Raw genomic sequence first — 13,621 nt, 5'->3', positions numbered from 1 at the left:
AAAGAGCACACATTCCCTGGATTCTGGTGGAAGGTCATGCTTTTTGGAATGCGCTCATTGTGCTTCTTGGCACTCCAACTGTTGTACTTTCCTCCTCCATATTTGCCCCTCAATCTGGTACTCATTTGCCTCCCCTCCTCTCCTGCCCAGCAGCCTGTGTTGCCTCCTGGGTCCCAGTGGGGCTCTTTTAGGGGCTCTCACCTCCCCTGACTTTATGCTTCTATCTGTTTTACACAAAACCCATTCTGAATGTCCAGCATCTTTAGCTCAGTCACCACCCCATAGGCAAGTGCTGATAACATCTGGTGCTTGATTTTCCTAAGGGAACATGACAGAAAAAAAGTAGATAAGCAAAGAACCACGGACTTTGTGGGCAGTCACTTACACTGCTGCGTTTATCTCATGGAAGGAGGCTCCCTATTTACTTGTCTGCCTGTGCTGTTGGACAGTTAATTTCTAGAGGTCAGGTGACGAGTCATATTGAACTCCACCTTCCACCACAAAGCATGGAGCATGACGTATTTTAAGTACACATGTAGGCCTGGGTGGAGGGTGCACAAGTGAGGACCAGGGCTTCCTGTGTCAAACATGCCATCCTGTTCCTGTAAAGATGGTGACAGCCGAGACCTGGGCTGGGGTGTTTGATTGCTGTCACCTGCTCCAGCAACCCACTCACGCTGCTCCTCACAATCTAGGAGCTCCTGTCCTGGGCTCACCAGACCATGGACTTCTTGTGAATCAGCTTTCTCTTGCTACCATGAAGTCAGATAGATGTCTAGCTGGAGACAGGACCTGAGCTAGAAGACCTGGGAAGACAAACCCAGGCTTCCATCAAGAGAGAAAGAAGGAGAGGGTCTAGGATGGAGGCAGCAGGAAGAGTGTGGGGTTAATGGGCACCTTCCCGGGATGTACGGCCCAAATGTGTGTCCTCCTTCGCTCCCCAAAGGGAGGGAAACACCACACACTCCCAAGGACCAGGCTTTCAGCATATCCTAGGCGCATACTTTGCGAAATGGCAAAAGGGAAGCAGCCAATCTCGATGACGGCCCAGTGATCACCGATCAGGCCCCTCTGGCTGCTGTTCCACTTTTTTTTCTTCATTCAGTTCACATGCTCTGAAGCCAGGGTACGTCCTGTGTGGGCCCTGGTAATATGGGGACAAACAGAACACATTTCTGCCCTTGACTAGCTCACAGCTTCTCAGAAGGCCAGATGGACAACTGGATAATTAAATCAGACCTGATGCGCTAAGCGACGCAGCACAAGCGTGCACAAACACAGCAAGCCGGGGGTCACTGCCTCGGGGTGTCAATCCCCATTGCTTTGTGATGACTTTAGACGGGTGATGGACTCAGCCCCTGTCCTCGGGTGTTGGCTCACGAGACCTTGGGAATGAGATGTGGTTGAGGAAGGGGTGAAAGAATGGAGCTGGGGCCATGGCTTGACAGGTAATGCCTTCAGGGAATATCAGGGCATCTGGCATGTGGCATAGGGCACTGGTGGAGCCGGGAGGACTAATGTGGAGGGAGGAGCAAAAAGTTTTCCCATTTTGTAGGCTGGCTGTTTACTCTGTTGGGAGTTTCTTTTATGTTCAGAAACTCTTCAATTTAATTAGACCCCATTTGTCAATTTTTTCTTTTGTTGTGATTGCTTTTGGCATCTTTGTCAAAATGTGTTGGTGACAGCAGTAGCAGCCTGTCTGAAGCAGCCTCTGCAAATACCCTAGCTGCAGTTGGGGAGAATGGCCAGGGCTGTGTGCTTCATAGAGCTGGTAGGAGCCAGGAACAGGCAGGAGCCACACCCCCTTCTGAGTTAAAGGGGCAGGACCCCCACCCTCCCAGACACAGCTGCAGCTGCCCAACCATGGCCGCCGACCCAGGCATCCCTCTGTTCTCTGGGACCTGGGAAGCCCCCCTGCCCCACAGGCTTGGAAGTGCCCGTTCCCACTGCCTGGCCTCTCCCTGCTCTTGGCACTTTCTCTGCTTTTGGAGCAAAGTTGTAGCTGAGCCCGGGCACTGTGATGACTCAGCTGGTGTGCATGCTTAGGGTAGTGCTGACATGCCCGTCCCCTGCTGTCTTGGTACCCTCCAGACTTTGGGCGCTGATGAGCACTGGAGGGAGGCTGATGAAGGGCTGAGGGTGACTCAGAGTGGGCCTGAAGTTGCCCCTCGGCAGGACAGCCTGGGTGCTGTAAATGGCAGCATGAGGCAGACAGGCTTCTGGGCAGAAGGGGTGGTCCCTGGTGAAGCCCCACCTCCAAGCCATGGATGGCCTGAAGACTGGGGACCAGGCTGCCAGTTCTGCAGACTGGAGTGAGAACTTATGGTGCTTTTCTTAAGCCCACCCACAGCCTCCCATGGACAATGAACGTGCAGTCAGCATGCACTTTCTCCCCTCTGAAGCCCATAATAAAAACTCCAGAATCAGCCAGACTTGGGCAGAGGAGAGGATGACCTGCCTGTGGAGAGGAGCTACTCAGTGTGGTTTTCCCCTCTGTTGAGAACTGTACACTCATCAGGATGACCTGCCTGCCGAAAGGAGCTACCCCCTTAGAGTCTCTTGAGAGCTATTTGACCCTCAGCAAAGTACCTCTTTGCCTTGCTCACCCACCAGTTGTCCATATACTTCATTCTTCCTTGACATGGGACAAGAACTCAGGACCCACCAAATGCTGGGACTGAAAGAGCTGTAACACAAACAGGCCTGGGACACCAGGATCTCCCCATCAATGCCCCCGGCTCATCATATTGTGGGCAATGAGGTAAAGAGAACAAAGAAGGACAGAAGAGCTGCAGCCTTTTGGGGAGCCCAGATTTAGGAGCTCCCTGCGCTAGGGCTGTGACACTCTCTTTGGGGCTCTGTACTTCCTGGAATCTCCAAGATTCTAGGTACCATCACATTCTTTGGTGCCTGCAGTGGAAGCTGCTTGTAGTACACCTGGTCCAGCTGCAGCAGGGAGCCAGCACCTGGAGCTGCCCACCTTGCCACAGCCAGCATGCCTGGCTGTGCACAGCGGCTGTACCCCCACACTCACTAGCTCATGCACTCCTCACTGCCCCATACCTGGCTCACCCTTGGCAGGCATGGGATCTGGGCTGGTAGCATGAGCTGAGTGCAACCTGCCAGGCAGAGTTGGCAGAATAGGCCCAGTGGGCCTGAGCAAAACTCGGGCACAGGTGCCACTGGCCACAAAGGTTTCTATCTAGAAAAGATACACCTGAAAAATAGTGTGACAGTGAGATGCAGAAACAAGAACAGAGTGAAAATGAGAAGGTCAGGGTTGAATAACAGAAGAAACCTCTAGGCAGAGCAAGAATCACCTTAGGATTCATGGTCCTTGTGGTCAGAGGCAAGGGAAAACCTCCAGTAAACTGCTGATTATCCCTAGTCATCCAGAGTCCACAGATACACTTGCATGCTTCTAAAGAGGACGGAACTGAATTCTCTGGTTGTGAATTCATTTTATAGATAGAAGAATCTGGATAAAATGCTGACAAACAGACCTTTGTACTTAGCATATATTTTACGAACAAAAATGTTAACTGCAATACAGTTGCAGTTAATTGGGTAGGTGGGCTTTTCTCTGGAATGAAAGTATGCTTTACATATTACTAACACAGTGACAATGGTTTTAATAGAAAATATTCTTATTCTATGCTTGGTGCATTGTATTTGGTTCTAATTTTACTTTAAGGTTGCTTTAACTCCAGTTGAGATGTCCTGAGAGCAGAACCAGCAGCAGTGCCAACCCATCCCCAAATGTCTCCCAAAATGCCCTACCTCTAAATGTTGCCCCGAATGTCTGTCCCAGTGCTCAGCCCCATGTCTGCCTCCAGTCTCTTTCGAGGCTCTACTTTGTGATGCTGGCCTGGGCTTTGCAACTGTGGTTCTACTTAGATGGTAGGCCGCTATTAGCTTTTGTCACCAGGGGGCGTAAGAGGAACGCAAAAGTCAGGAGAGACAGCGGACTGTAAGCGTCACCCTGAAGATTTTTTTTTTTTTTTTTTTTTTTTTTTTTTTTTTTAATCCATAGTAGCAGTTGGTTCCTGTTCCCAGTTTTTTCCACAATTCCAGACCTATCTTCTTCTCCTTCCCCCAGAAGCACCGGCCCCACTGGCCAGTGTCCTACCTAGAAGTCCGGGTTCCCACTTTGCAGGTGTCTCCTCTAAATTCCTAGGTTTCAAGAAGTCCCACCCTTTCCCCTTATTCCCTAGCCTTCTGTAGCAATAGCTGCTCTGTGTGATGCTAGAATTCTCCATTTGCCTTTTCAATCCTCTAATACCTGTTCAATCCAATCCTTACTGTTTCTGTCAAAATAAGAAGTGTTTCTGTTTTCCTGAATGGACACAAACTGATACAAATCTCTAACAGGTTAATGCCGAGGAACTGATAGACAAAAAGAATATTCTGAAATAATAATATACTTATTTCACTTTGTGAACTACTAACAATTTTACTAGCAGGAAAATGTGACTTATAAAGTGAAAAAAGGTCTATATATTACAAGAGCAATTGTACCTGATATTTTAAGAAATCTTAGATATTTATACTCTTTCTTGCTAGCAGAGAGGCATTGAAATGTCAAATGTTTAAGTACAATGTAAGAGTAAAACATAGTTTATTAAAATTGGGATGACTTTGTGAAGGAAAAGAGTGGAAATATCCAGTTCTTACAGAAGACTTTTGATAAACACAGAGAACACCAACATTCAGTGAGTGCAATAGATTCCTTATTTTGAAAAATAATAGAGTTCTCTTTAAAAAGTATATATATGTTTTGAAAAGAGAAAGAGAGAGAACAAGAAGCTGGATCACAGACTGAATTAGGAAGAGAGGAAACATTTCTTATTTCCAAGAAGGAACAGGACCATAGTCTTGAGAAACCAGATTCTTGTCTCAAGGGTCGAATCCTCATGCTGCCTCATGGGGTCCCAGCCTAGGAAAGAGTATACTTTGGTGAGATTTCATTCTCCAGCTTCCGAAGAGTAACTCGGGATCTCCCTGGGAAGGATGGATTGAAGAGGCAGGGAGGAAAATGTCAGGAATTATCCTGCAGGCGCCCCAGTATGGGAGGAGCCACTGGCTGCTCCTAGTGAGCTGTGGCTTGCTAGGGCCCAGTCAGGCCAGTGCCTGCCTATAAAATGTGTCAGGACCTTGCTCTCATCTGCCTTGACACCCCCGGGACTGCCTGCTCCGCACCTGGGTCTGACCAGAGTGAGCGGGTCTTTTGGAACTTAGAGCACAACTCAAAGGGTAAGTAGCTGTTGGAAATCACAGGGGAAAAGGGAACGGGGGAGAGGAGGGGAATAGAAGTAGAGATGTCGGCCTAGGAAGATCCAGCCAGGGAATGAGAGTCCATGGGAATTAGAGTGATCAGCCAATCTGAATTCTTGCCAATGTCTGGCTCCTGGCAACTGAGTCAGCTGGTTGGGGAGGGATTATTCCAGGCTATTCACATCTCACAGACCCATTTGTAGATGCTTAGAGACGATGAAAGGGGCACACAGAGAAAATGGCAATACCCACTATTACCCTGAAATGCCAGCTGATATCCTTTCCTCTACCTCAGATATAATTCCCTCCCTCCTTCCCTTCCTTACTCTCTTCCTCCCTCCTTTCTTGGCTACCTTTCTTTTCTCATTCATTTATTTATTCACGTGTTATTCCTGTATCACCAGATTTTTATTAAGCACTTACTAATTACCTGGTGCTATTCTAGACAGCGGAACATAGAAGTACACAAGAGGGAAGGATAATCCCTGTTTTTTCCCATTTCAGTGGGAAATCTACATTTATTGGATATCATCTATGTAACCAAGAACAGTGCCATGTCTTAGAGACAGAGAAATTAACAAGATGGAGGCTTTGGCTTGAGTGTGTGTGTGTGTGTGTGTGTGTGTGTGTGTGTGTGTGTGTATGTCTGTGGTTAGATTTGTTCAAGGTATCAGCAGCCCCAGGGTAGATTCCAAAGGAGGAAACAATGATCTAAGATTTAACAAGTGTCTAAAACACCTGTATTGGCTTTCAGGTTGACTGAACTCCCACCAAGATGTCCTGCAAGCAAACCCAGCAGCTGTGCCAGCCTCCTCTTAAAGTGCCCACTACCAAGTGCCCCCCAAAGTGTCCCCCTAAGGGACCTCCTAAGGTGCCCTGTTCAAATGTCTTCCTGCTGTGGCCCTAGCTCTGGAGCTGCTGTGGTCTCAGCTGACGATGGCATCAGGGCTCCAGCTGTTGCTTTGGGGCTGCTGCTTCCAGGACTTTAAGCATCACCTGAGTAACCGAAACACCAAGCACGTGTGCCGGTCTCATGAGTCTCGTTCATCAGCGCGTTTTCATCCCTTCAAGAACGCTTGCCTCGGAACATTACTACACATGAGCTGTGGCTCAGAAGCAGTAACGGGCAGAGTGACTTGGGGCTGGGCTCAAAACTTGGTTTCCTGAGGTTTGAATGTGATTGCTCTGAACAAGCTACTTTGCCACAATAAATATTTTCAAGTTTCCTTGCTTCTGTTTTTAAGTATTTTATTTATATTTCCATCTACTTACCAATTTCCACTTCCTTTTCCTGAATACATTGCTGAGTTTCCTTACTTTGAATGAATAGAATAAAAATCAACCCCCCCAACATAAAGAGATTAACTTTTAAAAATACATACATGCTTTGTTTTAATAAATAAAGAGAAAATAAATAAACTAAAATGTGAACACACTGTTGAAATAAATAAATTAATGGTATAATGGTGTATCAGGGAAATATTCTAATACGTTCAAAATATTTCTTTAAATAGTTGTCTTTTAGGTGACTATGAAAAAAATGTCCTTGCATATAAAAAATACAGGCATTTGGACATTGTTTCACAAATGTTCTTATAATAAAATATGAGATAAATCTATCATCGTGTGCTCAGTCTCTGTGGCTGAGTTAGCTGTTATGTAAAAGAGGATTTATGCAAAGGAATGCCATGGTTTCCCTGGGTTCAGATGAAGAGCATATTACCCCCTGCTCTGATTCTTAGTTCTTTAAGCCCTCCTGACATCCACACATCAAAACAGAAGCCCGTTTCCAAATGTGCAGTGATCTGGAGAGGATACCTATGTAGTTCTTCCTCGTCCTTTTTACTCCTACAGCCTTGGGGTGGGAATGTCTCAAAGACAGCCCGCTTACAGTTTCTCCAGCTTACAGACTCTTCTGATGGATGTGGTGGAGAGCTATCAAGCGATCTTAGTACCCACCTCTGTTGGACCTCCAGAATACTCAGTCAGGAAAGGCCTTGAAGAATAAGGTTGGGTCTCAATAGGAATTCCCAGCAACATTTGAAAACCTGCAATGGGATAGTTCCACCCACCTGAATGGCTTCTACAGATGCTCCTCGACTTCTGACAGGTTTATGTCCAGATAAACCTATGGTGAGTTGAAAATATCGTAATCCAAAAACACGCTTAGTACAACTAACCTACCAAACATCATAGCTTAGCCTAGCCTTCCTTAAACATGCTCAGAACGCTTACATTAGCCAACAGCTGAGCAAGATCATCTGGCAACAGTGTACAACGTAGAGTATTGACTGTTTACCATCCCAACCCCATGGCTGACTGGGAGCTGCAGCAGCGTGCCAGGCATCAAGACAGACTATCATTCATAGGGTGTATTGCTAGTCTTGAAAAATAACAAAATTCAAAATTCCAAGTATAGTCTCCACCGAATTAATAAAGTTAAAAAATCCTAAGTCGAACCATCATAAGTTGAGGACCGTATATAGCTAGTAATTACATATTTTCTTCTTTTTCTTTTTTCTTTTCTTTCTTTCTTTTTTTTTTTTTTTTTTTTTTTTTGAGATAATCTCGCTCTGTCACCAGGATGGAGTACAGTGGCATGATTTTGGCTCACAGCAACCTCTGCCTTTAGGGTTCAAGCGATTCTCCTGTCTTAGCCTCCTGAGCAGCTGGGATTACAGGCATCCTCCACCACGCCCAGATAATTTTTGTATTTTCAGTAGAGACGGGGTTTCACCATGTTGGCCAGGATGGTCTCGATCTTTTGACCTCGTGATTCACCCGACTTGGCCTCCCAAAGTGCTGGGATTATAGGCATGAGCCACCATACCCAGCCATTAATTATATATATATTTTTATTTGTCAAGCATCTGTCTCTATGCTGAAACATAGTCACAGTGGGCAGGGATTACATTTCTTTCAAATCATGTTGTATTTCCAGAGTTGGCCACATAGTCAACAATACTTGCTGAGTGTTTATGAAAGTGAATTAATGAACTCTGATTTTTCAGTTTACTAAGGGAGGACAGTCCAGGAAATCCTCAATTTTTTTTTTCTTTTTAGAGATGTTCTGTTCTTTTAATTCACCTGATTATATCCTTCTCTCATTTACACTTATAAGACCTGCTTAATGATTACCTAATTTGCTCAGCAAAGAACCTTTGGAAATAGTTCCTTGCTCCAGGGAATCCCAAGTTTATAAGACTCTCTAGGTTTTTAAAAAAAAATTGGTGGAGTGATTTCACTTAGTATTTTAATGTTGATTAATGCCCAGACTCCGTAAAGCTAGATTTAACTTACAGAAGATTTATAAGTTGCAAATTATTTGTGTTCTGTAGAAAATGTAACCTAATGGTTTTATTTCCTTTTAAGACTTTAATCAGTTTTGTATGTAAATTTGCAATCTTGTTCCATAATTTTTTCCTCTGACTGTATACACTTTAGTATCTCCAATTCTTTGAACCAGAGTGAAATAAACCTTTGATATATGCCTGCTATATATTGAACTATTAAGTAAGGAGAGATGAATCAAGGGACATGGTAAGGCTTTTTCATAGGTACTAATTGAATACTAATGTATTTAATAAACTGCCTGCCGGCACACCAAGAATAGATTTAAAAGGGCATAAATATACTTTTAACTTTTTGGAAATAATAGTTCAACAAATCCTTATCCACACTTACTCTTTTGGGAGTGAAACCGAAGCACAAACCAGACAGTGCTGGGCAGTATCTACAAGATCGAAAGAGCTATAAAGATATAACACAGGGAAATTTGGATTAGTGAATCTATTAAATAAGGAGAGATAAATCAAGGGACATGGTAAGGCTTTTTCTTGGGCTGTGGCTAAAATAAAGTTCAGCATTTGGTGGGGAACATTTTTCTGAAATATATGAAGTTTTAGTCCCCAGGGAGACAAATCAGGGAGCTACATGGAGAGGCCAGCCTGCGGGAGACTGACTTTGCAGATGAGTGAACTTCAGACGGGGTGTCTGAAATCACCCCGCCCATTCTTCTCTCGACACCTATGTCCTCGTTCATGTGGTCTTGCAATCATGCAGTGACCCTGCCAACATTCACGAGGCAATTGAGTGTTTGGCTGGTCCCTGAGGGAACATGGGCAATGTGACCCGGGGTCTCCGGGCTCAGAGGGATCACACATGCTGCTGTGAGGACTGTGGAGAGAGAAGCAAGAATCCCTGTAGGCAGCTGTTTCTTCACTGACTTGTGAACCAATTCCCAGTGCTTTCGGAGATATAAAGAGACAAAGGGGACATGTTAAAGAGCTGCTTATCTCCCAATTCTGGTTTCCCAGGGGATCGAATCCCATTAGTTCTTCCATTGCTTATTCAACCACTCAATCCAGATGCTCACGTATGTGCATGTTCATTTCACCTGCACTTTTATATAAATACAACATGCACACACACAGTGCACACACACGCACGCACAAGCACACATACAGGTATGCCTCACCTACTTCCCCATTTACCAAATACTTACAAATATCTTTGTCAAAGAGTATGAGGAAGCCGAGGGTGACATCACCATGAAGACAGTGGAATGAACTAATGTGTTCTAAGCACATTGGGAAATCGTGACTCAGGAGGTTCTGGTCCCAAACGTCATCTTCTTTGGTACCCATGCTTTTCTGCAGTCCTCTTTAAAAGATCACTAAATTCTGTAGTCCTTGAGGTCATGGGCTACTTATTATTCACCTCTATATCCCTACGTTTGGACATACATCCTCCAAGAATGTTGTAGGCTTTCAAGGAACACCTTTTGAATACACTGCTCTGGTCACACTGTTGACTTACTTTATCCTTGAGGTAAAAGCTGTCTGAGAGCAGGAATCAGGTCTGAAAATAGGACTGGATAAATAGGAGAATAGAATCTCACAGTTAGAAGCAGACAATGTAGAACTACGCTTTCTCTTCATCTTCCCTCCCCCACCAAGTGGGCATCAGGCAATGTGAAGGCACAGTCTGTGTTTCTGTTTTAATCAGAAGGGTGAATATCTGTCTTGTTCAATTCTAATTTTGACATCTTTATTGAGACATAATTTACATATTATGTAGCTCATTTGTTTAAAGTTCAAACAAACTTTAAAAATTCAAAGGTTTTTAGTATATTCACAGAGTTGGGCAGTCACCACTACAATTTTAGAACATTTTCATTACTCCAGAAAGAAAACCTGTATCCATTGACAGTAATATCCCAATTTCTCCCAGCCCGATAAAGTAACAGGAAGCCGCTGATATTTCTCGGAGGACGGGCATAAACGTAAAAGGAGACGCAGGGAACAGAATCTTGTCCAGGTTCTGGTTCCTCAGATGCCCTGAGTCAGCCCTTCAGGGTCCAGCCTGGGAGAGGCTGTAACTGGCTAAAGCCTCATCCCCTTTCTATTTCCACGGATTTGCCCACTCTACACATTTCTCATAAATAGAGTCATGCCACATGCAGTCTTTTGTGAGTAAGTTCTTTCACTTAGTGTAATGCTTTCAAGGATCACCCTCAATATAACTGTTCAAAATAAATGAATAAATGAATGAAAAACTCTTGTCTAGTAAAACCCAAAATCAGAAGTCTGAATAACTAGACCCCTGGCTGACCCTCTATTTCCTGGTAGGAGAGGAGATCACTCTTCATAAGAGCTACAAGAAATGATGTCTACTTCCAAAGAGAGTTTCCAAATAATCCACCTGTCTGGTTGAGTTAAGCTCTCTGAGGGTAAAATTAATTCTCCATATAGATAATTAATTAACCTCCATTAATTAATTATTTAATCTCTATACGTTAATTAATTTTATGTAAAACCTGGGAAAGTACCCAACACATGGCATTAGTTTTTCTTTTAAACACATATTTATTAAGGATCTACCAGGCATAAAACGTCGTACTAAGCTCTTTCTTACTTCTCACTTTATATTAGATATACTTAGCTCAGTGAGATAGCTATATCTGGTTTATAATGGCCATTACATATGAGAATTGATACTCGTAGTGAGTATCATAGTGATACTCTAGCAGTTGTTGAAAATTCTTCCAGCAACTTCTAGATATTACGCAGTTAGCATATGCACGTTTTATGACTCCAGTAGCAGATTCTGTACAATTTCTCCGATTAAAGGAAATACTTAGATTTTAGAGGGGATTTTATTTTCAATCACTCTCCTTGCTCTAGACCACAGAGTGAACTCAGATTTAATCCACTGAAACTGCTTGTCACAGTGAGTCTGAGGAAACGCAGAAACTGAGAGGTCACGAGGAAGGACTGAGAGCCCAGGCAAGGGAGGGACGCCTAGAAAGAGGCAAGGCTGTGGAAGCCCCTGGGATGGCTGGATCCACAGCAGGACATGGAACAGAAACTGCTCAGGGTATGGGGAATCAGACCGGAACATTTCCACTGAGTCTGGGAAAGCGGTGGCTCAGAACTGATGTTTCCTCAGGGAACATGCATAAAAAAGACCCAGGAAACAGAATCTTGTCCAGGTGTGGGTCTCTTGGGTACCCTAAGTTAACTCTTTAGGGCTCCCACCTTGCAAAGGCTGTGACTGGCTAAAGCCTCTCTAGATCCCAGCCCCAGAGAGGAGTCCTGGAAGCTCCTGAGGCCTCTTTGATTGCGGGATCTAGGAGGCAGGGGAATGTCAGGAATGACCCAGCACTTGTCTGGTTGAGCAAGAGCCACCTCATCCTCTTCCCAGAGCCAAGCCTGGGTCCTATAAAAGACACATCCAGCTCCAGCACCTCATCTGCTCTGACTCCCCAGGACGTGTCTGTGCTCCTGTGTGCGACCAGGGTGAGTGGGAACATGGGAGACAAGAGGGATATTAGCAAGACAGAGGGAGGGAGAGGGAGATAGTCTGGAGAAAGAGATTTGTGTGCTTGTGTTCTGCCATAGGGAGCAAGAATAGCATTCAGTCTGCCTTGAATCTACTGAGATTCTAAGGCTTACTGGAGCTCACGTAGGTGGGGATAGATAACTGTGTTCAACTTTTCCAATTTTGAGTTCAGTGACTTCACACTGGTAACTTGAAAATTGTCATGTTGAGCATATTCACACCATGGAAATTTGCAAATACTTCAAGCCCAGCCCTTTTATCTGGAGTTTTCATTGCGAAATGTTTTCCAGAGAACCCCCGGGTGTGCCCTGCAACACCCAGCTTGTCCTTAGGGCTTTTATTAAGGGAATAGGTATTTCAGGGAGCAGTGAATACTCTATTCAGGTTTGTGAGGATACAGCAATTTCAGCTTCCGCCTGAAAGGAAGAATAAGAAGCTCATTCTGTTGATTTTTTTTTAATCTGTGTACTTTAATCTGGAGGAAAGATTCAAGCTGTTTTTTTCAGGTTACTGAGTGACTGCATGATCTAAATATCATTCTTCTTGCATTGATTTTAGAAGAGGTATAATATGATCTCTGGCTTTAAATATTTAAAGAGTCTCATTATGACTTTTTAGGTTGACGTGACTCCTGCCAGCATGTCTTGCCAGCAAAACCAGCAGCAGTGCCAGCCCCCTCCCAAGTGTCCTCCCAAGTGCACCCCAAAATGTCCACCTAAGTGTCCCCCCAAATGCCCACCCCAGTGCCCAGCCCCATGCCCACCTCCAGTCTCCTCCTGCTGTGGTCCCAGCTCTGGGGGCTGCTGTGGCTCCAGCTCTGGGGGCTGCTGCAGCTCTGGGGGTGGTGGCTGCTGCCTGAGCCACCACAGGCCCCATCTCTTCCACCGGCGCCGGCACCAGAGCTCTGACTGCTGTGAGAGTGAACCCTCCGGGGGCTCTGGCTGCTGCCACAGCTCTGGGGGCTGCTGCTGACCTGGGCTACAGAGGAGCTCTTGGGACTGAATGGTGAAGATCCTGCTACAGCCTGATGCTTAACTCTTTCCACTGGCTCTCATTCCATTCCTGGGTCGACTGGGACCACAAAGACTCACGGGGCTTCCCTGGAAGAACTTCGTGCTCGGTGGAGCAGCCCAAATGCATGGCTTCCTTTCCTCCTTTACCTCGTGTGATAATAAAGCTCTGATTTCTGATTCACAAATTGTCTTGGTTGTTCTCTTCTCTTCTGAGATTTCTAAGGTTTTCCAAAGTTCAGGGCCTAAGAGAAATTCTCATGAGGCAAGGACAGGACATGAGTAGGTGATACGTGAAAAGCTGCTCCGAGGAGCTGATTTCCCTAACTGCAGGGTGTATGGAGCTCTAGAGGGTCAGCTCCAGCTATAGTAGCTTTGCCTTTCACCCCACTAACCCAGACACATGTTCCAACTGCTTGTGTAGACGCTGGCAAGATTGGGAACCTCTATAGACTTATTCTTCCCTGAGAAGAACACATCTCTATGAAGCAAAA

General features: G+C 45.1%; 1 protein-coding gene across 1 annotated transcript; it reads left to right on the top strand.

The window, feature by feature from the left end:
- The first annotated feature begins 12,036 nt into the window (after positions 1 to 12,036).
- Positions 12,037 to 13,315, top strand: LOC120360159 (late cornified envelope protein 2D). Its single transcript, XM_039460075.2, has 2 exons — positions 12,037 to 12,074; positions 12,736 to 13,315. Exon 2 carries the CDS (start codon positions 12,757 to 12,759, stop codon positions 13,087 to 13,089), a length of 333 nt encoding a protein of 110 aa, XP_039316009.1. The 5' UTR covers positions 12,037 to 12,074; positions 12,736 to 12,756; the 3' UTR covers positions 13,090 to 13,315.
- The last annotated feature ends 306 nt before the right edge of the window (positions 13,316 to 13,621 follow it).

Source organism: Saimiri boliviensis, chromosome 19 (genome assembly GCF_048565385.1).
Source record: "Saimiri boliviensis isolate mSaiBol1 chromosome 19, mSaiBol1.pri, whole genome shotgun sequence".
Taxonomy (NCBI): Eukaryota; Metazoa; Chordata; class Mammalia; order Primates; family Cebidae; genus Saimiri; species Saimiri boliviensis.
This window is presented reverse-complemented; position numbering and strand designations above follow the sequence as displayed.